The following is a 23,243-nucleotide window of genomic DNA, read 5'->3' as shown; positions in this document are numbered from 1 at the left end:
ACAGGCGTTGGGGGCCCCAGATATTCCCTCAACAAGTCAAACTAATATTGTTATCGAACAAGTGACAACTTTAATCATGCAGAACCTTCGCATCGCAAACATTTTGTGGTCGATTAAGTAACCATTGCCTTTAAAATCTATTTACAATAATAATTCGACCATACTCCATAGGGATGTTTCTCGATATGCCCTTTGCTTCAGAAAATAACCACTACACATCTACACTGTTTTGCCAACAGATCGCACTACCTGCTATCAAAGTAACTGATCTGGTGGTTACAAATGTAACCAGAATGCGTTTAAGAGTATGAGGCTGTTAATCTTTACATCAGCTCCTGCATATATATTGACTTCAATTTTAGGCAGATCACATATGCATATTTGGTAGTCATTTTCTGTACATCCATGAAAAACACCGAGAGATTCATGTTCTTTGAATTCTTTCGTAACAAAGTATCTAAAAAGATTACATTTATATACATTACAATATATATATATATATATATATTTACTGCTAAGCTTTCCAATATTAATGTAATCTTTTTAGATACTTTGTTACGAAAGAATTCAAAGAACATGAATCTCTCGGTGTTTTTCATGGATGTACAGAAAATGACTACCAAATATGCATATGTGATCTGCCTAAAATTGAAGTCAATATTTTGTGAATTTCATGTGGATTTTGGTTTGATATCAAATATCTGTACACAAGTACTATTCGATTTCGTTATGTGTTTTTGATAAATTGTGGTTTATATTAATATGTGCACGAAATAATTTTAATACAGGATGAATGGCTTAGATGTTATAAGTAAGTGTGCGCTGAAACCAGCTATGCACGTAAATTGGTACATTCAAAAGAATTAGGACATGGCCGGATTTACAAGGTTTGATGATGCTTGGCTATCTTCCTATCTCAGACCTGTTATGTAATTATAATTTAACACCCTCATCCTATCAAAAACGACATCCTAAGAGTTTGAAAAAAGGATTATTTCCTAATATTAATATATTCATGCAATTTTCACGTTATCAAATCATGACATAATTTAACCTAATCTACGCTGGGATCGAAGTGTGGAAGATACCCATTGCTTGCTTTTCAAGATAAAACAAAAAATCATTCCCTTTACTATTTGCTTCTTCCTTTCATGCTACTTCATACTAATTTCAGTTAGTTTCTGTTAACAGAGGTGCTAATCCTCCCAAAAGGTTGTAACGCCAATTCCCCCTCTAATTAACAAAGCATCCCCCTCACACTTAATTTTACACCTCTTCCCCTTACAATATGGGAGATCATTGGTTAAAAAAAAAGACTCAAAACTCACATTGCAATCACTCAAACTTTAAATGTATTTTATTTCAACGTAAAATTGATAATTAATCTTTGTACATCTTAGAATCTTTTATTTTGTAAGGCATAAAATAAAACTAAAATTTTTGCAAACTTTGCTTATGTCCCGAGTTTCAGAGATGGCAAACATGTATATAACAAATTTCAAGAAGATTGGATAATATTTAGAAGTTGCACATTTTGATCAGTTTTGTAAAAGTAGGCAAAATACCGTTTTTCAATGTTAAATACTTTTATTTTTAAAACTAGACATCGCAAACTTAAAATAATACTAAAACTAGACACTAAGATTAATAGGTAGTATGATAGGCAAAACATGTGTTATATTAATCAACTTTGAATTATGCAATCCCTTCTTTTGTTCGCTTGGTAACGATTTTTCTGTGATGCTCCACTATCCTCAACAAGACAAAACTTGACTATCCCTTCTTTTGTTCGTCTCTGATTTTAAACTTTCACTTTTTTTAAAAAAAATCAGAGCAATTCCTCTTTTTCCAGTACACTTAATTAAAATTTATTTTACTTTTTAACTGAGCTAAAATTCTCTATACACCTGGATATTCACTTATAATCGGTAATTTCCTGATTTTTTTTTAAATGTTTATTTATGTTAAAATTAGTCTTTATTTAGCCGAGGCGAGTCGAGGGGGGGGGAGGTAGTTCCGTGAGGGAAAGAGTTAGTGTTTCCAATTGACTCTAAAAATAGTTCTGTTTTTCTGTTTGCAAATTACTATTTTTTCATCCCTATATAAATAAGTATTAAGTGAATTTTCGTTATGTATGTATTTGAAGATTATTGCCTACCCATGCTGGCAAGAAATTTTGGTGGACTTAGAAAATTCTGGGGGGGGGGAAGGTGTTTGATTATATTTGAATATGGTTCTCGGTTTAATCGGAAAAAATCAGATTACAAGGCAGAAAAAACATTCATTAAAATGGTTATGGTATTTTGCTGGCGGGGATGGGGGAAGAAGGAGGAGCACGAAGGTATAATCATGTAGTAATTGACTGAGTAATTAGTTTTTACGTTTTTTGTCGTTGCGTCAAGTGAAGTAATTTCAATTATTATTTTAGATTAAAATATCTCCTCAAAAAATTCTCATGACGTCATTTGCGTCATGTTCCCCCCTTGTGGGCACCCCTGTCTGTTAGATAAGAATAAGTTAGGATAGATCATGAACAGTCTTATTTCTCCTTTCTTCCAAGTAAATGTTTATAATTTTGGCTTGCAGCGACTCCCAGTTTCAAGATGCCTGGCCTGCAGTTGGAGGCAGAAGTACTCTCTTGATCTTTTTTTTTTTTTTACTAACAACATTTCCTTATTGAAAAAAGAAATAAAATTTAGTTTTACGTCCCACGGTTATGCCGGTTAGGCTAAAGGAGACGGTGATAATGAGTGATGAATGAAATGGTGGAATGAAGAAAGTGGGATAAAATGGAAGAACCCCGAGGAAATCAACGCACACGGTGTTGTCCACCACAAAGTTCACTTGATGGGGGCTGGGATCGAACCCGGGACCCCAAGCACCAGAGGTGAACGCTCTACCACTAAGCCACCGCGGCCCCACGTTTCCTTATTGTTTGATATCTACCGCTAACCAACCTAAAAATTAACTTTTGCGAATGATTACTTTACTAAGTTTTATTTTGGCGCATTGTATTCCTAGTGTGGGTCAGTGCTCTTGCTAACCTAACATACCGAAATAAGCATTTGTTGTAGCGCATCTTTCTGTATTCGGTCACGATGTCACGAAGACAGAAAGGCAGGCGTTCTTCTGAAATATATATATCTGGAGAACGTACTGGATGAGATAGGTTCGCATTATGGGGGAAATACAGATCCTGAGGACATGCCCTCTGTTCCCTTCACACTAGAAGCTAATAGTGACGCTCAGCCTGAAGCTGACCCCATGGACATCAATTTCGATTCAGATCTAGATTCAGATGAGTCTGTTGTTGATCCCACTTATCAAGACTCTGATGAACAATTGTTAACTCTGATGAAAGTTGACAAGAAACGTTTTGGAAATGACTGACATAAATAGGACAAAGAAATATTGTTAATAAAAACTATTATTCTATGCGTTGGAATTAACAATATTTATAACGTAACATCTGTAAATATGATTTCCCTTTCTCCAAGGTACAACAGTTACAGTTATTTCCATGTATTACCCTAAAATAAAAATCACTTCCATAAGTGCTTCAAATATAAACCACAAAACATTTATGACTAATAAGGTGCGCTAAACGCACCGTGGTCGATTTTTTTACCAAACAAAAGTATAATGATGATGATGATTATGATGATGGATTTTTTGGTTATTTTTTCATGAAGCTAGGGATCATAAGTAAAAATGTAATGCGCACTCGAGCCAACAATTTTGAAAAAAATAAAAAGTTTTGGACGTTAAAGGGTTAAAACTTGAGACCAATGTCGGTATAAATGTTGTATGGGTACATTCCATTTTGTCCAAGAATTTGAGCTTGAAGAGTGCCCGCGAAATTCATGCTCAAGTCGCTAGCGATTTAGCAGAAACAACTCTGATTGGAAATCGTACAGGACATGCTGGATAACGCATAAAGTCTTCCTACATTCCTTAACGCCATGATCGCTAATGATGAGACATGGACTCATGGGCATGACCCAGACATGAAGATGCAATCTTTGGAATGACTACATTCATCACCTTCAGGAAAAAAAAAAAAGCATGGCAGATCCGCAGCACTGTAAAGGTGATACTGACCGTTTTCTTCAACTTTGCATAGAGTGGTTCTTCATGAGTTCGTACCACAAGGTGCAAACCATTACCAAGGGGTACTACCAGGAAGTTCTTCATCCCTTCGTAATGTTGTACATTTCAAATGATCGGACTTGGGACAGCGAAAACATGGTCCATCACGATAATGTTCCCTCCCATATTTTGAATCTTATTTAGACTTTTTTTTTTTTTGGCCAAACACAACATACTTGTGGTTCTGTAGGCTCCCTTCTTCCTCGACATTGCACTATGTGCCACTGGAAGGAATTTGATTTGATCCAGACAAGGCATTATGCGGAATATGACGGCCAGTTCAACACTATTCCAAGCAATATGGTCCAGAAAGTTTTCCAAGATAAGCTGGAACACTGAAAAAAAATGTATGTGCATTGTCAAGGGGACTAAATTTGGAGATTTTTTTTACCGCCCCCCTAAATTTTTGCTGGTCCTCCTAAAAGTTTCACGGTAGGCTTGAAAATTAACTGTAATATGGTGATGAACTATAACATGGTTGAATCGGCCCCTCTCCCTAAATGTTTGGGCTGGCTACTGGCCTGGATACTTATATATAAATAATCCATACACACCTGTTTCTCCTTCGTAAGTATATTCTGCTGGATGAGGTAACTTTGTGTTGTTTGGGATAACTGTTGGGTGGTGAGCCTGTGGTGAATCTGAAAAATTAAACAGATAATGAATTGAATTCGTTATACATCGAGGTTATTATAACTATTATGGTGGTTCATACGTATCTAAGGATAATTCGTGATTGTTGAATAACCAACTTTTACATATCGACAATACAGAATTCCTCGAAATTATTGATCAAATGGCTCTGTTGAAGACGTTTCCTTTTTTCTCCCCCCCCCCATCAACCAAACAGCCAATCAAAATTAGGAATGAATATAAGACAAAGTAAATGCTAAATTATCTCATGCAAATGAATAAGATTGAACTGAGTGAGAGCAAGGGCGCCGATCCTGGGGGGCCAGGGGGCCCGAGCCCCAAAAGCTCATGTGGCCCACCTGTTGTATTTATGAATATACAATATTTGGCATAATTTGAGGGCAATTTGTCTTAAAATCTTCATATATATGCCTTCTGCATCTGAATGCCCCCCCCAAATTTACTGAGAAATCGGCGCCCTTGAGTGAGGGATGTTCTTGTAGAGTCTACTTGAGCAGTTTTTGTCACTATACTCCTCCACTGCGTTTCGCACAACTTCAACAAATTTTCTACGGTGTTAAGAGATTTCGAAGAAACATTTAAATATATATATATATATATATATATATATATATATATATATATATATATATATATATATATATATATATATATATATATATATAAAGATTGACCGCGTCATTAACAAAAGACCGAAAAACCTTCCCATTTAGTTAACTTTATTAGGCCTTAATTTCTTTTTGTTTATCACTTTGCTAAGAAAATGCATATTGTAGAACGTTGTTTATGTACAGTGAATTAATAATATATGTTTTTTTTTTAAATATTAAATAATTAACTCTATGGCCCATGGAACCCGGAGGTCTAATGTCGCGCACGAAAGCTGTTTTGTGTTCCGATTTCTGCCAAATTCATCTTAATATTGTCCTCCCATCTACGCCTATGTCTTTTTAATGGTCATTTTTCGATTGGATTTCCAGTTAAAACGTTGAAAGTGCTCCTACTTTCTTCCATTCTGGTCAGATTACCTGCCCACCCGAGCCTCCTTGACTTGATGACCCTAACAATGTTTGATCTCATTTGATCAGGATCAAAGTTGGCTCAACAGATACCTGATCAGAATCAGAGTTGGCTCAACCGAACTCGCCTCATTAGTATCAAAATTGACTCAACCGAACTCACCTGATCAGGATCAGAGTTGGTTGAACCGACCTCACCTGATCAGGATCACAGGTGGCTCAACCGACCTCAACTGATCAGTATCAAAATTGGTTCAACCGAATTCACCTGGTCAGAATAAAAGTTGGCTCAACCGAATTCATTTGATGCGGATCAAAGTTCGCTCAACCGAACTCACCTGATTAGTATCAAAATTGACTCAACCGAACTCACCTGATCAGGATCAGAGTTGGTTGAACCGGCCTCACCTGATCAGGATCACAGTTGGCTCAACCGACCTCAACTAATCAGTATCAAAATTGGTTCAACCGAATTCACCTGGTCAGAATTTAAAAGTTGGCTCAACCGAATTCACTTGATGCGGATCAAAGTTCGCTCAACCGAACTCACCTCATTAGTATCAAAATTGATTCAACCGAACTCACTTGATCAGGATCAGAGTTGGTTGAACCGACCTCACCTGATCAGGATCAAAGTTTGCTCAACCGACCTCAACTAATCAGTATCAAAATTGGTTCAACCGAATTCACCTGGTCAGAATAAAAGTTGGCTCAACCGAATTCACTTGATGCGGATCAAAGTTCGCTCAACCGAACTCACCTGATTAGTATCAAAATTGACTCAACCGAACCTCACCTGATCAGGATCAGAGTTGGTTGAACCGACCTCACCTGATCAGGATCAAAGTTGGCTCAACCGACCTCAACTAATCAGTATCAAAATTGGTTCAACCGAATTCACCTGGTCAGAATAAAAGTTGGCTCAACCGAATTCACTTGATGCGGATCAAAATTCGCTCAACCGAACTCACCTGATTAGTATCAAAATTGACTCAACCGAACTCACCTGATCAGGATCAGAGTTGGTTGAACTGACCTCACCTGATCAGGATCAAAGTTGGCTCAACCGACCGCAACTGATCAGCATCAAAATTGGTTCAACCGAATTCAGCTGGTCAGAATTTAAAAGTTGGCTCAACCGAATTCACTTGATGCGGATCAAAGTTCGCTCAACCGAACTCACCTCATTAGTATCAAAATTGACTCAACCGAACTCACCTGATCAGGATCAGAGTTGGTTGAACCGACCTCACTTGATCAGGATCAAAGTTGGCTCAACCGACCTCAACTGATCAGTATCAAAATTGGTTCAACCAAATTCCCCTGGTCAGAATCAAAGTTGGCTCAACCGAATTCACTTGATGCGGATCAAAGTTCGCTCAACCGAACTCACCTGATTAGTGCGGAATCAAAATTGACTGAACCGAGCTCACTTGATGAGGATCATAGTTGGCTCAACCAACCTCAACTGATCAGGATCAAAATTGGTTCAACCGAATGCACGTAATCGCGATCCAAGTTGGCTCAACCGAACTCACATCATTAGTATCAAAATTGACTCAACCGAACTCACCTGATCGGAGTCGAAGTTGGCTTAGTGGTAGATCTTTATCTGCTATACAAGTACGTGAAATATTATGTACAGGCTTTCGATTTCAGATTATGGACGGTCAAAGTTTAAGTGAGATTTTCGAATACAAGAAGCATACACCGAACTCATTCGTTCAGAAGCAAGAACTTGATCTAATATATAATCGTGTTAAATATTATGATGTGCAAGCTCGTGCTTCGTAAGTTACCCACAATAAAGCTTCTAAATCAGTTTATTAACCATAATAAATCCATAATGGATACTCTTTGAATGCCAATTAAAGGTCAGTCATGGACAGAAAAATAAACTAAAATCAAGGACGAGTTTTTTCGACAATACGTGTTTCACTTATTGTTTTAAACATTGAGATCAAGAAATTAATCATACATATTAGCAAGTAAAAGCGATTATACAAATATACATATAAAGCCATTTCAGAGCGAAAGTAGACACTATGTACTGAAGTAACCAAAATAGGCAAAATGAAATTAGTCTTATGCAAATCTCAAAATATAATTTAATCTTCTTTGTTTTTTAAAAAAATATTTTTTTCTAATTTAAAAGAGCAGTGTTTTGCGTAACTTTCTAATAAGGCACTTAATGTAAAAATAGTTTCTTACATTACAACTTAGGTTAGATAAATAGTGTACTTTTCATTCCTTATATAGTTTACTTTCAAATGCATCTTGTAATTGTTGGTATTATCATTTTATTAAATACCATTCAAGTAAAAAGAGTCGGTTTGAACCACTTTCTGTATTATACCTTCTGTGTGTCTGTTTCACGAAAGCTTATAGTCTTGAAAAATTAATATGAAACGCAAAGAAATCAACATACTTACAAGCAGTGCCGTAACTTAAATTCTTTTCGGGGGGGGGTCAAGTATTAACACGTGTATTTGGGCCCCCTAGAAAAGTTGTTTTTCCAATTCTTGGGCCCCCTTTTTCCATCTTTCTCTCATTCTTTATGAGCCCCCGAAGCCTGTGGGCTCTTCCGCATGGCAAGGTCTGCGGGGCCATTAGTTACGCCCCTGGGAGCCGTTCCATATGCGACAAATTAATTAAGGGGACAATATTGACAGATCTCAAAGCCATACGAATACATATTATTCCTAAGACCCCTACTAGTAGACATCTTTTACTGAAATGGGCTCACGACTCATTTTTGTTTTATTTATCTTCTGTGTGCTGTTTTGTTATGTAATGTAGGGAACTTCTTTGATCCTTCATTTATAATTTCATGTTCGTATTGCATATGGAGTAAGAAAATTTTGTCTTAAAGTGGGCCCCCTCAAACGGCAGGGAATTCCCTGGGAGGGCAGTTGCCCCTCCTGCCCCCCCCCCACAAGTTACGGCACTGCTTACAAGTGCATCATAAAGTAAAAATTAAATCGAAATAATAGTTTTACTAATTACAAATGATTTTAATTTTTGTTTTAGGGTTTTGCATGATAAGAATTTATTTTTGAAATCAATTATAATATTTGAAAGCTTCATGAAACAGGATTCAAGTTAATTTTTCCAGATCAAAATCTCTCAACATGAATAGAAATATTGTATTATCTTGATGTGATTAATTTACTAGAAGAAAGGTTCTATCCCATTTATCAGAACGTTGTTAGATAATGCCTCCTCACTAGCAGGTCAGAGCTAAACTATTGTATTGTACTAGTCAATTCGTACTAATCAATTCGGTGGACGTTTCTTTCTCAAGGAAACCAATCCGATGTTGCCTTTTGGTGCCTTTGTTTCCTTCTACATTTCACATAAATTGTAGAAGCCTTCTTCGTGTTGTTTCGTATGACATTTCGAGAATGACAAGGAAAAACAGTAATTAGCCTAAATACTACTCGCAAAAGTATTACCCTACTCACATACAAATATGCCTTTCAAACCAGATCGGGCAAAAACGAGCAACAACCGGTCTTATTCCCTAACAGATATTATCCTCTATTATCACATCCAGCACAAAGTAGAACTGGACTCGGCTGGGCACAAAATAAAACTCTACATCAAGTATACCAATTTTGGTTTTCGATCTAATTTTATTTATTCACATATTGACTGGTGCATGAAAGTATATTAGAGTTCTATGTATGTGTCGTGAACGACTAATGTATAACAATGTTCTGCACAATCATTGTTGACGCCTCACAACGAAACATTATTTTGTTTTCACATCATGAACTTTGCGTCTGCTACCGGGGTAGATACATGGCCTTCTTCCACCGACTTTAATCTTTCACATTGGTACTAACTGTAGGTCCAACCCTTAGGAGCTGCACGAAAACCTACCTATTTCTGCAAATATTTCCTTATTAAATGTGTAAGGTCATTCATATTTATGATAATTTCGAATTTTGAGGTTTTGTCCAGGTTTGAAGGGTGTCTGGACCACTGTGCAGTGGTTCAAAAAATTATGTCGTAAACTGCAAATTAAGAGACCGAGACTGAGGGATACATTATGAATTAGAATTAATAACTACATACATTTAAGAATAAGGACTCGACAATTTTGGCTTCACTGCATTGATAATCACTTTGATACTTCAATTAATATTTCTCCGATAAAAGATACTCTGATTTCCATATCGTACGAAATACGTATGGTGTCCTTTTTACGGGAAAAGTGGAATTGAAGGACGAAAATTGTAATTGTTACTTATTAAAGCTAGCGAAGAAGTATAAAGTTTAAATTCATGTAATATTTATTTACCTGTTGATTCCTCCAATGAATATTTGGTGAACGAAAGAATAATATGAATGATGAATCCAATTCTTGCTAGTTGTATTACATACAATAACATTTTATTCCGGTGAACTCATCTGAAATGATAATAATAATATATAATAATAATATTGTTTAGATCTATCGTTAGGGTTACACAGTAAAAAATGGTTGTGTTAATTCAACTCCATTTTAACACAGGGCAGTGGTTCCAGCGTGACTACCGCTATGCGGTGTTAGTTCAACACGGACCCCGCGGTGTTGACGTTTAACACAGGGTGTGTGTTATGTTTTTAACACACAACTGGTTGAGCGGTATTAAATTCGGATCTGTGTTAGTATTTTCGATGTTTATTCGACACCACGTCAGAGTCGGTAGTGTGGAGAAAAGTGTTGAGTGTTATTTGTCGCGGTGTTGCACCAACACGAAGAAAGTAACACAGTATGTTAATTATTTTGTGTTAATATTACACCATGTCAAGTATCAATATAACACAGTCCCTGTGTTACTTCAACATCATTTTCTTATTATTTCAACACACAATCTGTGTCATAATTTAAGGTCAAAACCATATAATTAAACCACCATTAACCATTTTGGTGTTAATTCAACACTTTCTGTGTTAAAATTCAAGGCCAGACCACTAGATTAACACCGTTTTGGTGTTAGTTCGATTCCACTTCTGTGTTACTACGACACATATTTCAATGTTGAAATAACTCCGTGGGCGGTGTTGATGTAATCATGTGATGGAAAAGCTTGTGGTGTGCATGCTTACGCTTACCAAAGATTGTAATTTTAAAATAAAAATAGTAAACTACAGAACACTTCATATAGAAAATCTTCATAAAAGTTTCTGCCGTGCTCCCCAAGATTTATTGTGAAGGTGCGAAACACAACCTTCACCAAGTCTTGTTCAAAAATGATAGGAAACTCTTACCTATATCCTTATAACATGTTTGCCTCTTAATCGTAATTCTACTTGTTTTCCGCCGTTTTTGAAGCACAGTCCCCGGTGCTGGCTGGTGAACTCTAGTGCAGTGTGGAAGTGACACAGTAATATAATGTTGTTTCTTGCTGTTGACATATTTCTTCAGAAACATTATGTAAAACAATTGAAAACACATCGCGCGGTTTGCATGTTGAAATTTTGAGTATACCTGGATTTGTTTTATTTCTTTCTACTGCGTTTGTCTGTAGCTTCAATTCACGAGCCTTTATAATTAGATGCCCAATATATTCGGCAGCAACGCAGAAAATAACACCGAAAATTCTACATTTGTGTTAATTTAACACACAGGCTGTGTGTCACTACAACTACCGGCATTTGACACAACTCCAAATGAAGAGTGAGTTGTTCTAACCACCTGTTTGTGTTATATTTTAACACAATCGTGTTAACACATAGGCATGTCGTTGAAATAACACAACGACTTTTACAGTGTAGCTTTTTAGCTTTCTCGTAGCTACAATAACTAGCGTAGGAGACCAGGATTCTATTCCAGAGGTAGCTTATGTAGTATAGATTTGACGTTAAGATGTAGATTCACGTCTCACATAGCCTCTGTCCTGCAAATCTTATTTTTATAATACAAAAAAAGAAAATGGCAGTCTGGGAATAACACAAATATCCTGGAATGTTATACAACTATGCTGGAAAGACGTGAAATGTTGGTTGTAGAAACACAAGGGGCTCAATGACAATTTTTGAAAATAAGCGCAAACGTTTCAGTGCTTCACGCTAATTGCTAATAATAAATAAATACGCTAACAGATGTCGCTAGTGCGCTATCATTTGCGTGCCTGACGCCAATAGATGTCGTTATGTGCGCTAACATTTTCCTATATGACGCTAATAGATGTCGCTTTGTGAGCTATCAATTTTCTGCCTGATGCTAATAGATGTCGCTATGTGCGCTATCATATTCCTATCTGACGCTAATAGATGTTGCTATGTGCACTATTTTTTGCCTGCCTGAAGCTAATACATGTCGCTACCTACGGAATTGTTTTGTATAATGACATTCTTTAATAATTACATACAAATATGGTATGAATTTTAGAGTAAAATAAATAAATGTGTTAAATGGAATCAATTAGAACTTTTAAATTAACACGATTATAACGTGTAATGTACAGCAGGCCGAAGGCTTGTGCAACAACCAACCAGTAGACCCGTATAGAATTACAATCCAAACAACCAACGCTTAGCCAGCTAAAGGCAAGTCTGCTAAATTTTGTGAGAAAAATATACCAAATAAAGAAAAAAAGGCACACAAAAGTGATAAACCTATCTTGACAAATTTTGATAGAATATTAGTTTGTTAGATTTCCAGATATCTAAGTCTTGTTTGTTATAGAGAAAGTATTCTCTTATTTTGTTGAAAATAGCGATTGGTGTAAAAATTGGAAATCTGGATAAAAACGGGTCTCTATAGTGTTCATATGCCAACCCTCAAATAAAAGGCAACGCTTACTATAGAAATAGAACGCAACTTTTAGAAATATGCGAATAATCGCGCTAAGTTATTTTTGTTGCTCAAAAAACTGGGAGCCTAGACCCCCGGCCCCAGATTAGATTCACCACTGATTCATCGATCAGAAGATTAATGCAAACAAGTCAGAAATATTTCAAATCGGGCTGGGGCTTTCGCTGCATAAACAAAGGATGCAGGATCCGAAATAGTTCAAAGCCCAAGAGTCTCAAAAGAAAATCCAACTTCCCATGTGCACAGCGACACTCCGCGTTCCACAACACAGTTTTCGAGAACTGATATTCACTTACAGTCAGATCTTTCATCTCAATTACATTGTTCTACAAGTAAAGGACTGCCGATGAATCTATGCTTTCGAAAGAAATGATGTTACCCCACGTGCGATTTCAGATTGGACAAAATTGTTTTTAAAAAATATGCTATTTTGCTGTACGTAAATGATGAAAGCTTCGTGGAGGTGGACGAATGTCATCTCCACAAACGCAAAACAAAACGACGCCGAAAATTGAGAGGAGGTTCTCTATGTGTCGTTGGGGCTATGGTTAAGCACTGTTTTGTCGAAATCACAGAAACAAGGGAATGCAGAAGTCCTGAAGCATATAATCAGCGACCTGGCCATAATCATTAGCCTAAAAGTGCAACATTCACCTCAAATAAGTACACCATTCACAGTACTTTACAAAACCAAAAGTGAAAATCACGAGAAAAGGGGGGCTCACATAAGTCAGAGCTTGTTAAAGAAACTAAAAATCACTGGGAAAACATATGGGAAAAATTAGACCTCATGTATTAAATATGTTCATATGCACAGAAATAAAAAGGAGCAACTCGAATTCGCGTCTACCTATTGCGATCAATTTGTTTAATTCCAGAATGTTCTCAGGCATTTCAACTACATACAATCATCAAGATTATATCGTGAGAGATTGGCGACAAATGTTAAAACAATTCTTGATCAACATTCAGGACGTGTATTCTGGCATTGGTGGCATGCGATATGCACACGAACTTGGAAGTCCACTTTAGTCGAGGAGTCTCGTGAACATAACCCATCCTTACTTGACAAGGATGTTCTGAAGCTTACTTTAAGTCACAACTAAAACCTGACAAGGTAACCATGAGGTCGTTCCCCAAAATATCAGCAAAATCAGACCAACATCCATCAACTCAGCCTCGGGGCCAGTTTCTTCAAGAACTGAACATCCAATATCGTGTTTGCACTTACGTAGAATTGTTCAAGAGACGACATGAGACAAAACTCGTCCAATAGAAATAAAATAAAGTTTCTAGTTTCATGTTCCACGATTATGTTTTTTAGGCTAAAAGAGAAGGATGAGCAATAAGAGTGAATGATTAGGAAATTAATTAGTGGAATGTGAATGTGGGAGGAAACGGAAGAATATCTAGAAAACTGACGGATACTATAATGTCCATTAACCGTGGATCTAACAGAACCCTTCGTGCAAAAGATCAGCGCTCTGCCATTCTTTCTTTCTTTCTTTCTTTTTTTTTTTTAAATTGTCCTTAACTTCTATACTTGCCTCGTTGCTCATATAGCTAACTCTATAACCTATGGAACCCGAAGGTTCAATGTTGCATTCTCTAAAGCTCTACAAGATTCATCTTAATATTACCCTCTCATATGGGCTTCGGTCTTTCTAATGGCCTGTTTCTGATTTGATTCCCAGTTACAGTTTTGAAAGCATTCCTAGTTTTTTCTTTTTTTCTTTTTCTTTTTCTTTCTTTCTTCTTTTTCTTCATTCTGGCTGCATGACCTGCCCACCTGAGTCTGCCAGACTTAACGATTTTAACAATGCTAAATAAACGGTGTAAATTATGCAGTTCCTCGTTAGATTTCTGCCATAGACTGAAATAGTAGTGACGTCATTTCCTCTCCGTTACCATGGTGATCGCCATTTTGTTTTCTACACAATCGTGAGTTGAAGTATGAGATGTTTGTAGTTTCATGTGCATAAGAACAATGTCTGTGAAATTATTTAGAATGTTCAAATACTTTGAGCACGAAGTGAAGTTGGTGGAAAAAGGTACAACAAGAAACAACTAGTCATGAGTGGTTCTGCATATATTTTTAAACAACTGTTAAAACAGTAATTCTTCGTGCTTGGAATACTGTATGTAACATCGATACCACTGAGTGAAAAATTTAAACTTATAGTGAATAAGGTGGATACACTTTGACAGATATTGTAAATATCAAAATGAAAAAAATAAACAAAAGTACGATATGAAAAAGAACATTTCCGAAGGAATGTAAACTTGCACTTTAATACTTGTCAGTATAGGCCTATAATTTTCTCTCTATGAAACTAAATATTACCGGTACCTACCTATTTGTTTTTTCCATCTCCTTTTTTCTGCTTTATTCATGGGAAATGTAAAAAATAGCTATCGCTATAATGTTTACAATCAGGTACATAACACAACCATTTTTGCGCTATTTCTCAGCCTTCGCTCGTGTTTGTATAGAAAATAAAATGGCGATCACCATAGTAACGCAAAGGATGTGACGTCACACTATTTCAGTCTATTCTCCACTCCCGTCTATCTTAGGACCTCAGGAATGTATGTCTAAATACTTTCATATTGTGTTCTTCCCTCAAAGTAAGCACCATGTTTCAGCACCATAATTATCGATTTGTATGTTGTCAGATTCAACTACTTCGATAGAATTTGCGAAGACAAAAGAGTTTGGACTTCATAATAACTCGAATTCGCTGCTTTCAGTCGATATTAAATTTCTTTGAGGACATGTTTTTGGTTTCTTAATAGATCTTGGTCGTCTACTTAACATTTTTTTTTTTTTTAGATATTCTACTTCAGCGTTTCCCAACCTTTATCAAGTTGCGGCACACTACGGGTGTAACTTGAATTCTTGCGGCACACTCATACATATTATTATTATTAGTAGTAGTATTAAATAGAAAATACCGTGGTAATTTTTTTTCTGTGATTACTGACCTCCTTCTCACAGGGAAGAAAGCTCGATCACTAGTTTTCCCCCATCGTAAATCTTTATACTTATTTTTCATTGTAATTCAAAAATAGAAAACAATTCCAATGAAATATAGGACTCAGGCTTTTAAAAATACACTTTATTTTTGAAGACTGTATCCAACCTTTCACTAAGGAAGATCACTAAATTACAAACGAACAAAAAATCTCTTGTACTTTTAAAACAGATGGAGGTAATTTGTATGAGTGTTTGCTTTGTCGAAAAGATAGAATGAGATTTTAAATTTTCAAGTTATGAAATAACCTGTAACAAGAAAGAAGCAATAATGGTCATAACAATGATAATAAATACTTTTTTTGAACATTAAAAATGTACAGACAAGTAACACAATGTGAAACTTATAATTTATTAACATGGTTAATATACGTCACAATTTTAAATATTAATAAAAATCTGTTTTCGAAATACAATCTGTGTAGTAGTAATGTATGTATATACAATTACAATATTTTTTTCATTGTAGAGGTTTATAGTAATGTCAAATACAAATGCACATTTTTCCTGTCTTGTAATTTGGTTGCTATATAATTAATAATTTTGTTTTCATTTCCTCGCGGCACACCAGTGTGCCGCGGCACACCGGTTGGGAAACGCTGTTCTAGTTTATCATACAAGACGGGGACACGAATATAGGAACTTCGATAACAGTTAAAAGCATCCGTGCTGTTCGGTAGACTTGAACACACGATGGGACTGAGCTATTGACCCTAATATCCGAGACCACTGACCTATTGACCATCCACATTGTTACATCTGAGACACCGTTTTCCAATAGAAATATACACACTTTCTGGGATGAGAATCATTTTCATGAGACCTTTTTGAGACAAGACTGTGTCAACTCCAATATTATAGACAACCCTAAGGTTCTGCATCATTTTTCTCGTTCTGATATAGTAATTATCCACTTCAATATCGTATACAATTTATGATCTTATTCTTCTCTTTATCCTTTATCTTCCATCGCATCTTCTCATTACAAGATATTTCTTCTTCTCACTCTTTTGTCTTCTCCATACCTTCCATCGTCTTCTTAATCAGATAATTACTTCTCAAATAACACAGTAGTAACTAATTTCACTCCCTCTTTAAGAATTGCACAGGGTGGTCTACCATACCCCCCTTAGTTTCAACAGTATAGTGTTAGTTATGTTAGATTGTCTGATCACAGTTGCCTTGAAGTCGTAAGAGTCTAAAGAGTCATAAATATCCGTATGATCACCATCCATGTCGTAACACAGCTGAATTCTGTGCCAAGTTCTCGCAGATACTCCGGAGTCACGAGGGTGAAGGCCTGTGCCACAGCTGCTCGTAATTCCTGCGTTGCGTGATATCGAATGTTTTTTACTTGTTGCTTTATGAAACCCCAGAGAGCATTGTCTGGTGTCGTCAGATCGGGACTTCTTGGAAACCAGGCAAAGGGAGCTGGTGAAGATGCATAACCTCTTCCAATGCAACGCCCAAAAAATATCTGATTCAGGTAACTACGCACATGAATCGTAAGTGCGCTGGTGCTCCATCCTGCTGTATCAATCAATGTTTTTGATACCATTTTTTTTCCAGTTGAGCAGTGTTGGGAAGTAACGTAACGCAAGTAACGCGTTACTTGTAACGCGTTACTTTTTAAGTAACTTTCCTAGTAACGTGTTACATCTTTTCAAAAGTAACTGTAACGGTAACGCGTTACAATTTTTTAAGTAACGTACCTAGTTTGCGTTACTTTTTCCGCGTTACATTTCGGATGAGTAACTACAATATATGTATATTTTTTTTCGGAAACAAATGTTCCTTCCCTGTAAGTGAATTTCTCAGAATGAAACAATCGAGCATGAACTACGTATGTCAGTGACCGACAGTCACAGACACACAGAGAAACAGATAAGTTCGTAGTGCCACTTGCTGTTTTCTGAAGATGAGGACAGTCTTAGGGAAATCACGTGTACTGATTGCAAGCACTGGAAGATTTTGTCGTAGATTTTGACAGCTCCAAATCAATACATTCAGTGAGTGAACTAGGTAGGAGTGCAGTGATACCGGTAGTCTATTTTACTTTGATTGGTATTGTTTTTATAAAGATGGAGAACGAAAATATTTTACCGTTCGAACATTTGAAAGAAGACTTTTTTCTTAAGAGCTGAGGTGATTGTGCTTGGACAGAATTTAAAAGTACAGTGTCTGAAGTGCCCCGGCGGAAAATATTTATCAACAACTAGGGTGCCATAATTAACGATTTACTGTAAGGGGTTAATATGAATAAACTGTGTTCTGATGAGCAGGACTACTTTATTACTAGAAAATAATTTGCTGATGGTATGTAATATTGGAGTTCTTTCAGATCAGTTTGCTTATCCTAGAGTCCCGTTGATTATAGAGTAGTGTAATGCTTCTCTATATTCTGTATTTTTAATTTTACATAACATTGTTTTTATTATATAATTAGTTTAGCAGAATAATAATAAGCAACCATTTTTTCTAACGCATAGGGATAAGCACGAGTCAAGCTAAAACTCGACTCGACTCGAATTCAAGTCGAGTTTCGAGTCAAATCAAGGGTAATATCCTCAAGTCGAGTTCCGAGCCGATTCAGTTTTTCCCGTCGAGTTTCGAGTCCAGTCAAGTTTGATAAATGGCTTGTTCATTTTAAGTTGTCTTGAAATCATGGCCTGATTACACTGGAAAACGAAAGCCATGAGAAATGTAAGCTAAACAGTAATGTGGAATACTTTTAGTGTTGCTCACGAGAAGGGACACTGCTCGCATCTCGTCTCGTCTCGATAGCGAGACCACAAGAGATTTTTTATAACAAGCTCAGCTAGGCTCGACTCAACTGAGAAGATGGCTCGAGCCGGCTCACTTGGGGTGAACCATCGGCTCGAGCTGGCTTGGTAGGGATGAGCCATTTGCTCGGTTCGGCTCAACTGAGCCGAGGGCTGTAGGCGAGTCGGTTTGGTGAGCTGGTGGCTAGCTCACTTCTCGGTTCGGGTCGATAGTGAATAAGGTGTGAACCGAGTTGCTCGAGTCGTTGACAATTCTAAACTCGGACCGAGCAGTTTTGAAGATATTTGGCCAGTGCCCTATAACGTTTAACATTGTTTGGCTCGAGCCCGAATACTCAACCTAGACCTTCAACCCATATTCAGAAGCTCGTGAACAATGTCATTGACTCCTAGACTTCACGACTACCGAGGTTGGTAATCAACTAGTTTTTTAGTATTCACTTACAAACCGCTCATCTTTCATTTTTATATACAATATTGTTATAATTAATTAATTAATTAATTAATTAATAATAATAATAATAATAATAATAATAATAATAATAATAATAATAATAATAATAATAATAATAATATAAGTTGTAGTAGTAGTAATCATTGATAATAATTATACTGTCTATGTAATATACTTGAAGAAGTATTCGAAACTACACACCGGATTTGGCTCGAGTCGACTCGAAACTCGACCCCAATTCGAGTAGAGTTGGAGGAAAATTTTCAAGCCTAGTTTTCGGTTCGAGCTCAAAGATGTCTGTTTCTAGTCGAATCGAGTTTGAAAGAAAACTCCCTCGAACTCTCACGTGTCCATCCCTACGAGTAACGCAGTATGGCATTTTATCAGTGTTACATTATATTGAAATGTTCATATATCAAGTAAAAATTTGTCCTTGCATTTACATAAAGCGATTCAGAACTTGCAATAATAATAATAATAATAATAATAATAATAATAATAATAATAATAATAATAATAATAATAATAATAATAATAATAATAGCGGTAGTAATAGTAGTGCGGAAAATTTAAGTCATATTTTTTCTCATATTTTTAAAGTTTTGGACCTAAAAGTAACGCGTTAGTAACGCGTTAGTAACGCGTTACTTTCGAAGTAAAGTAACAGTTACTTTTTTGGGGCAAGTAACGCGTTACTAACGCGTTACATTTTAAGAGAAAGTAAAGTAACTTGTAACGCGTTACACTTTTACAAGTAACTTACCCAACACTGCAGTTGAGGCACCAACCACTCATTAAGCATCTCCAAGTAAGAATGTCCATTAACACTATACTGTTGAAACTAAAGGGGGATACGCCCACTTCCGGACCACCCTGTATTGTTCTTGACAATTTCTGTTAACATTCTTTTTTTTTCGTTTGATATACACTATGTTCTCTCCACTCTTCTCTACACTGACATTTATGAAACTCAGTAACTTTTCATCTCCTTTTTTTTAGCAACTTTGATTCACTTTTTTATGTGTACAATACTTTACACCAGTGGCGGTTAATTTATGAGGCATGTGTGCTAAGGTAAAACAAACTCTGCCAAGAGTGTAAAACCGATCACACGAAACTTTCATTTATGCTGGTAGTTGAAGTTGTCAGTATTCCATGCAAAGGATATGGACAACCACTGCTAAGGGCAATGTCACCCATGAAAATGTTAACCGACTGACTCTATTAACAACGAACTCGGCCGAGAAAGTGACAATAAGAAAAAATACTTATCCTTGTATTTTAGGCAACCAGCATTGCTTTGCTGCTGTCCAAGTTGCATAAAAGTTGGTTGAGTAGATTTTGAGTAACGTCGGTATGAGACGTGGACATACTGATTAACGTGGAATCTGGACCACATGAGCTCCCGTCGGGAATAGAACCCGGGTCTCCCGCACCAAAGGCGCGCACGCTAACCGCGTAGCCACGTTGGAGCTCTCAGCTTGCATAAAAGTGAGGGAATTTTATGGATTTTAAACGAGATATGGATAACCACCGTTACCCGTGAAGATCTTAACGGATTGACTCTATTAAAGAATTCGGCCAAGATAACCGTTCTGTCTATTGCAGAAAATAAAATTAAAAAATTGGCGTTCGTTCAACTTATCGTGTGGAGTAACGGACAGACGGGCGTAAAAAGTATTAAAATTTTATAAGGCCCACTAGCATGATCCTAATAACAATCATATTTGGGGGCCATTTTCGATTCCCTTTCCTCCCCTGAAACGAAGATTCACTAAATGGGCTCAAGTCATACGTTTCTTGAATCTTTGTTCTATCCTGGATATCCTGCTACTTGTTTCACGCGTCAAAGTCATTTACGGGGGGAACCAGCCGCACACCCAGAAATTCTTGTTGCGACGGGTCCCTCGGGCCCCCCAAAGCTCATGTGGGCCCCGCACTTACAATATTTGGCATAATTTGAATTCAATTTGTCTTAAAATCCTCATGTGCGCATTCTGCATCTGAATTGCTGCCCGCCCCCCAAAGTTACAGAGAAATCGGCACCCTTGGGACGTCTATGTAGTATTGAACGGGTATTATTCTACATCCCAAAAGACGATAATTGTAAAATACTTTCACCTACATTTTTAGTTAAAATAAAAATGATAGAACTAGATCACTTTTATAAAAGAAAGAGTACAGATGAAGTGTAAGATCAAACTTTCATTCTACATCAATCATTTTTTTGTTAAACAAATAGAATTTTATTGAGAAAGTGTACAGATGGATGTTAAGTTAATAAGTTTTAGGGTGGCCTGGACCCGGTGGACCCCCTCTGAAGGTGTACCCCTGGCTGCAGATACGAACATTTGAATGTAACTATATGAAATCTTCATCCCCCCTCCAAAAAATGCCCGGCATCAACGGCTTTAGCTTTCAGAACGTGCTTTGGTAAAGAACATATTTTACAGTTAGAAGTCAAGTCTCAAGTTAGATATATTATGACGGCCAGCTGTACTCTTCTTATTACAGAAGAATTTTAAATAAAAAGGAAAAATCTGATCTTATTTCAATTTTTATCCGGATGGAACATTTTTTTCGGACTGGTATTGGCTATTACTGCTGCACACTATACACACTTGGTGTATCTTTCTTCGTAACTACATGCTCAAAAAAACTGTTCTTGTTAAGAAGCCTAATCACTGCGAAATTAAAATACCGCTAATTTTACCGTAATTATGTGATATCTTCAAATATATAGAAGATAATCGAAATGTGGAACAAGAGCGCCCTAGACAATATTATTTTGCATGAGGTACCGTTATTAATAGTCACCTAGTAGCTTTCCATTTGCAGCCATTTCAAACGCGAAAATAAATGCCGATTTTCTAAATGACTGGAAATTGAACGTAAATACGTGAGTGGTGATGACGGTATCTCTTGTAAAATAATATTGGGTAGCAAGCTCTTGTTCCACTTTTCAATTATCTTTTATCTATTTGAAGATATCACATAATTACTGTAAAATTAGCGGTATTTTAATTTGGCAGTGATGGGGACTCTTAAAGGTTTGTTTTGCAAATCTAGTTCTCCTATCATTTCCCTTTCAGAATTCAGACTACGATAATTTAAGGACTTAAAAAACTATCAAGATAAATGTGTATGTTATTTGTTGCTCTAGGTAACGGCAAAAGATCAAATACTTACGTAGAATATTAATTCCTTTGAATTGTTGATAAATGTCAACACCGCCAGCTAAACCCATCACAATTTACATTATTCAACCTATATCTGAACTAGGAACATAAATAGATTACACGTTTCTATGCGCGTGTATGTACTGTATGTATGCTTGCGAAAAATGTTTGTGTGTGTGAATTTCATAATCTTTCAATTGAAGAGGTATTACGCACACACACACATACATGTAGATAGGTTTAATATTCAGAATATGACGTCACATCCGTTGAAGTCTAGTCATGTGATCTATCACTGTTCTTTGAATAGTGGACATTAAATCTAGAACAGTTTTTCCCTACCTATTCCATCCCCTCCCCTTCAACCAATATATCTCCACCTCTTCCGTTTTTTCCTCATATTCTTTATATTACATGTCCTTGGCACTTTTTCTCTGTCCTTTTCTATATCACGGTTCCGTGATAAATATGATAACGTTGGGATGATATAGCGAAGAATTGGTTATTCATATAATTATGTAACTTATTTATGGTGTTTTTTTTTTTATGTGATCAATGATAGCTAACTTTTGACGAAAATTTTGAAATTTGCTTACTCCATGATCCACCGTTATTGTAAGAAAAAGCTTTTTTTTTTTTTTTTAATATTGTCAATTATTTCGAATTTTCATTATCTTTTTTATGTAGCATGTACCATACCTATGATCACATCCTTAATAAGACAATTCCTTTCCAAAATTTATGAACCTTGGCCTTTTGAATAAAAAAAAAATGTCATTACTTTTTAGGGTGTAGATAAGACTAAATTTTACGAAATTTGATTCCTGCGGTGAGAAAGAAGAGCTCGAAAAATCTTAAAGTTCACCAAGTCTCCAAAACCATTAGACGTACAGCTTTGAAATTTTTAATAAGTAATCTTTATATACTTTAGGTTGTAGAAACACAGAATTTTCAAGGGAAAAGGGAAAAGAAGTACTTAAAAGTTTTATTCCACCGCTCATGCGATCTCTAAATCTATTATGCATCTTTGTACCTTGGGCTGGGTTGTCACTTTACAAGAATCTTGTAGCTGTCATTAAAAAATCTTGTAACCCGATATTTCTATTCACTGTTTACACATTACAACTTTCTGAAAGCAAGAAAGATACCTCCACCCATGCAGT

At 36.3% G+C, this 23,243-nt stretch overlaps 1 protein-coding gene across 1 annotated transcript in view; it reads right to left on the bottom strand.

Annotated features, from left to right (window-relative positions):
* The window catches only part of LOC145679589 (carbonic anhydrase 3-like), a 34,636-nt gene extending 12,488 nt beyond the window's left edge, over nucleotides 1–22,148 (bottom strand). Inside the window, exons 1-2 of the mRNA XM_081750166.1 lie at nucleotides 22,091–22,148; nucleotides 4,704–4,790 (exon numbers count right to left, since the gene is read on the bottom strand). Of these exons, the coding sequence (XP_081606292.1) occupies nucleotides 4,704–4,790; nucleotides 22,091–22,148 (145 nt within the window). The remainder of the gene's footprint in view (nucleotides 1–4,703; nucleotides 4,791–22,090) is intronic.
* Between the last annotated feature and the right edge of the window lie 1,095 nt (nucleotides 22,149–23,243).

The sequence above is a fragment of the Thermobia domestica genome, chromosome 2 (genome assembly GCF_964235325.1).
Source record: "Thermobia domestica chromosome 2, izTheDome1.hap1.1, whole genome shotgun sequence".
In the NCBI taxonomy this organism is placed as follows: Eukaryota; Metazoa; Arthropoda; class Insecta; order Zygentoma; family Lepismatidae; genus Thermobia; species Thermobia domestica.
Note: the sequence above shows the minus strand (reverse complement) of the source record. Positions and strands in the feature narration are given on the sequence as shown.